The sequence below is a fragment of the Cyclopterus lumpus genome, chromosome 11 (assembly GCF_009769545.1).
Source record: "Cyclopterus lumpus isolate fCycLum1 chromosome 11, fCycLum1.pri, whole genome shotgun sequence".
NCBI lineage: Eukaryota > Metazoa > Chordata > Actinopteri > Perciformes > Cyclopteridae > Cyclopterus > Cyclopterus lumpus.
Window position 1 is genome coordinate 16,991,189 of NC_046976.1, and position 4,045 is coordinate 16,995,233.

General features: G+C 45.5%; 1 protein-coding gene across 1 annotated transcript; it reads left to right on the top strand.

Moving 5' to 3' along the window:
• The first annotated feature begins 572 nt into the window (after nucleotides 1–572).
• Nucleotides 573–3,802, top strand: LOC117739072 (cholecystokinin-like). The gene is made up of 4 exons (XM_034545350.1): nucleotides 573–630; nucleotides 1,172–1,292; nucleotides 1,398–1,553; nucleotides 3,417–3,802. Exons 2-4 carry the CDS (start codon nucleotides 1,172–1,174, stop codon nucleotides 3,551–3,553), a joined length of 414 nt encoding a protein of 137 aa, XP_034401241.1. The 5' UTR covers nucleotides 573–630; the 3' UTR covers nucleotides 3,554–3,802.
• The last annotated feature ends 243 nt before the right edge of the window (nucleotides 3,803–4,045 follow it).

Genomic DNA, 4,045 nt, shown 5'->3' on the forward strand with positions numbered 1-4,045 from the left:
ATAGGTGTGAACATCCTCTGATTTCTAATGCATGTGTGGGTGTGTGCACAAATACACACATGCACGACCACACAGCCACGCGCCCCATCACCCACGCACACACACACACACACACACACACACACACACACACACACACATACACACACGCGCGCTTCTCATGACAGCATTTAAAATGTGGATCATATCAGTTATTAAAACACACACTTTATTTCCAGCCGAACAAAGAAAACTTTATGTTAACGTCAATTTTAATCCTGATGCACAACACACATTTTTTTTACACACACGTTTTCCTAAAGCACGTCAAAGAGGCAGCTTCTGAATTTTTATGACGAGCAAACAATAAAGACGATAAAACTGAAGCACGCTGTTTTGTATTGTTGAGCTTGTTGCAAATATGTTCACATAAGGCTCGCAAACACACCGAGGAATACACAGGATGTACGCTGTGGCAACACACACACACACACACACACACACACACACACACACACACACACACACACACACACACACACACACACACACACAGAGGGTGGAGTATAAAAGGGGCATCCTTCCCACTCAACAGAGAAGTGCTCTCCTCACTCTCACACACTCCTCTGACACTGAACCTCATTTCTCAAGGTAAGGAAACATCTATTTCTTTATTATTGTGTGACAGACCAGAGCTTTAAGGCATTTTACAAGATGTTTTCTTTCAATATTGTGACAATTTTTCCTCTTCATAATCAGACTGGGATTCAGACACGGAGGCAGCTTTCATGAAAAGTGCAAATATTTTTTTACATCTTGTGTCCATTTTGCATTGATTTATTTCTCACGCGTAAAAAGCATGCAAATACGTAACATTTGGGGAATTTTGCTCTAAACTGATTAGAAGGGTTTAGATTTTAAATAATTAACTTATTTCCAGAATATGTTATATAGATCCAACTATATGCTCAGTCTGCTGCGTGCCGTGTGAACGGGCTGCTTCTGATTCACGCGCTCCCTTTGTTGGTGTTTTTTGCGGCGCAGTCAGTCGCTATAACAGTTTGTGTGTGCAAACGGGCTCAGTTGTGGTTTCTCAGTGTGGAAGGTGACAGGAGACGAGAAGGCATCTCAGACTCATTACACCTTCCCCCCGTGTGCCTCTCTCTCTCTCTCTCTCTCTGTGTGTGTTCAGATGACTGCAGGGCTGTGTGTGTGCGTCGTGCTGGCAGTCTTATGTACCAGCTGTTTGGGGCTCCCCTTCTCCTCCCAGCCTCTGGACGAGGGCCACCGCTCCTCGTCCGCTGCTTCTCAAGGTACAAAAAAAGAAAAAAGGCACGTCGCACTAATACATCACAGTAAGTTTCCTCGTCTCTGACATCTGCCCATGCGTGCCTTTTCTGTTTGTCTGTGTTGAGCAGCTCTCCTTGAGGGTGACATCCACACCTTGGGAGAGCCCCACCTCCAACACAGCCGCTCTGCCCCCCAGCTGAAAGCTCTTCCTCTGGCTGAGGAGGATGCAGACTCCCGAGCCAACCTCGGTGAGCTGCTGGCAAGACTCATCTCCTCCAGGAAAGGTGTGTGTGTGTGTGTGTGTGTGTGAGGATGCACGCGTGTGTATTTGTGTTAAGTTTGCATCATACTTGCGACTCCTGCAACATCTTGAAGGATGTTGAGGGAGTGGATGCGAGTGTGTAAAGAAAAACATCCGGGCGACTGCATATATTTGCAAATATAGGTTCATTTTCAGAGACGAGTACTTTTCACTCCCATTCTCCTCCCCTCGATCTTGCTAATTACTGGAATCAGCTTTGTAAAATGAATTAGTGGCTCTGAAAAGCTTTTGTGGTTTGAAAGAGCGTGTATTAGTGTGCGCAGCCTTCCGGCCATTCTCCTCATATTATCTTATTTCACTTTTTTCCTCCCGTCTGACTCCCGATCGTTCTTTTTATTTTATTTTTTGTCTTCCTTCAATGCCAAGAGGCAAAGCCCTCGACCCTGTCACGGTTCCTCGGCGTTCAGCGTCGCTCTGTGTGACAGAACCCGGAGAACGTCGCTGACAGAACACACGCGCGCATACACTCGACGTCAAGACCAGGACAAGCAGCCCCGAAGCGTTGTCGTTGTCGCAGACGTGTGAAATGTTTTTCGACGTGTCATCAAAGGCCAGAAAAAGGACTCTCCGAAATGCTCCGAAGAAAAGTTTTATTTCCTGCGTCCACATTTGCATGTTCGAGCTGTAAAGCGTATCGTCGTGCTGTTGCATAAGTGTAATTAAATGCAAAAAGAACAGACAGCGAAGACCATCAAATGTCAAAGGGCACATTGGAATCGATAAACAAATGTGTGCACGTGTGTCTCCTGTTGAACCGCGCGTGTGCGTTTGTGGGTGTCCGTGTTCGTGTGCTCGCTGTTCACTCTTTGCATGTTTGGGTGTAGGAGGTGTCGTTGTCGAGCCTTCTGCAGCCAATCTCAGCACACCAGGGAACTTAAACGCTGTGTGTGTGTGTGTGTGTGTGTGTGTGTGTGTGTGTTGCGTAGGAGGATGTGGGTGGACTGAAAACAGAATCTCTGCTAGCGCTCAATTACCAAAAGGATAGCAATCCTCCCTTCTGTTTTACAAGGAGGGAGGTCACAAGGAGAAGAAGAAGAAATGAGGGCGCGATGATCAATTTGAGGCAATGGACACCCGTTGGTGCACATGTCGGCTACACATGAACACACACACACATGCATGGACACACAAGGGGACGGTAATAGCATGTTGTCACCCTAAAGTCCAGCTGGTGTTGGAACGGCTTCACAACATTTAAAAAAAATAGTCCCGGAAACCAAACACAAATCAATTGTGCAGCTGCAAAAAAAAAAAAAAAACACTTTCTTTTGTCTCTTGGAAGGTTTAAACAAACGGCAGATTGTGAAAAGCGTAAACTCGACTAACTGCTTCACTGCGGTCTGAAAATCTGAATAATAAAAAAAAAAAAGCCCTGCTGTGAAAGTAATGGCATGTTTTCTTCATATTAAAAGCATCAATCACTGCAAATACATTTTAGTCCATGAAGACTAGTGAGAGCATCACTCGTGTCCTATTTCGCCCCCAAAAAACTACCACCAGATGTAATAGATTGACGATGTTTTAGTTATTAAAAAGAAAAACTAAGCCAATCCTCTCAGCGTGTTTCAAAGAATAAAACAAACTCTTTACTCTTATTGCACCACATTTGCCTGCAACACATTTCAAACTGGCTTTCGCCAGCTGTCTCAAACCAAAAGGCAGGACCACAAACCCAGTGAAGTTTTAAGCCGCTCTCATGCTCGACAAACTCTGAGGAATACTGATTCCCCTCCTGCTCTCTTCCTCCTCCACCCACTCTTTCTGTCACCTTCACTCCTCCTCCTCGTCCTCCTCGTCCTCCTCCTCCTCCTCCTCCTCCTCCCAGGTGCTGTGCGTAGAAACTCCACGGCGAACAGCAGAGACAAAGGACTGAGCGCCAACCACCGGATAGCAGACAGGGACTACTTGGGGTGGATGGATTTCGGCCGCCGCAGTGCGGAGGAGTACGAGTACTCCTCGTAAAGGGAAGTGACGGCTCGGACCCCATGCGGACGGACACGCGGGAAAAAGGAGAAGGAGAAGAAGAAGAAGAAGAAGAAGAAAAAACTCGCAAGCGGGCTCCCCACTGTCTCACAATAAAGAGTCGATTTATGATGTATTTGTTGTACATTTGTTTGTAAAACTGTAATAATGCAATATACATATGCCAAATTTTACAGAAAAGCGCTCACTGTTCAAAGGGTTGTTTGTTTTCTGGTTTCCTCTGGTTTCTTTATCATTTTGAGTGGAAACGATTGGGATGGTGTGCAGACTAACTGGACTGAATAAAGATTGGAAATATCACACTCTGGATATGAATTCTTCCAATGCAATTAATGCATGCCGCTTAAATCAGCTCCATTAACATGCATTGGGGTGTCAAAAACCAGGATTATCTGTGGCACCTCATTACTACTGTTATGAAATATAATACATCACAGGTGACATTTGGGGGTGTAGACTTAACACACACAC

Excerpts from the sequence above, each read along its gene's own strand:
- LOC117739072 (XM_034545350.1), top strand. The coding sequence starts at position 1,172 with ATGACTGCAGGGCTGTGTGTGTGCGTCGTGCTGGCAGTCTTATGTACC. Across the intron at positions 1,293-1,397 it reads CTCGTCCGCTGCTTCTCAAG|CTCTCCTTGAGGGTGACATC; the intron begins GTACAAAAAAAG and ends TGTGTTGAGCAG. Across the intron at positions 1,554-3,416 it reads ACTCATCTCCTCCAGGAAAG|GTGCTGTGCGTAGAAACTCC; the intron begins GTGTGTGTGTGT and ends TCCTCCTCCCAG.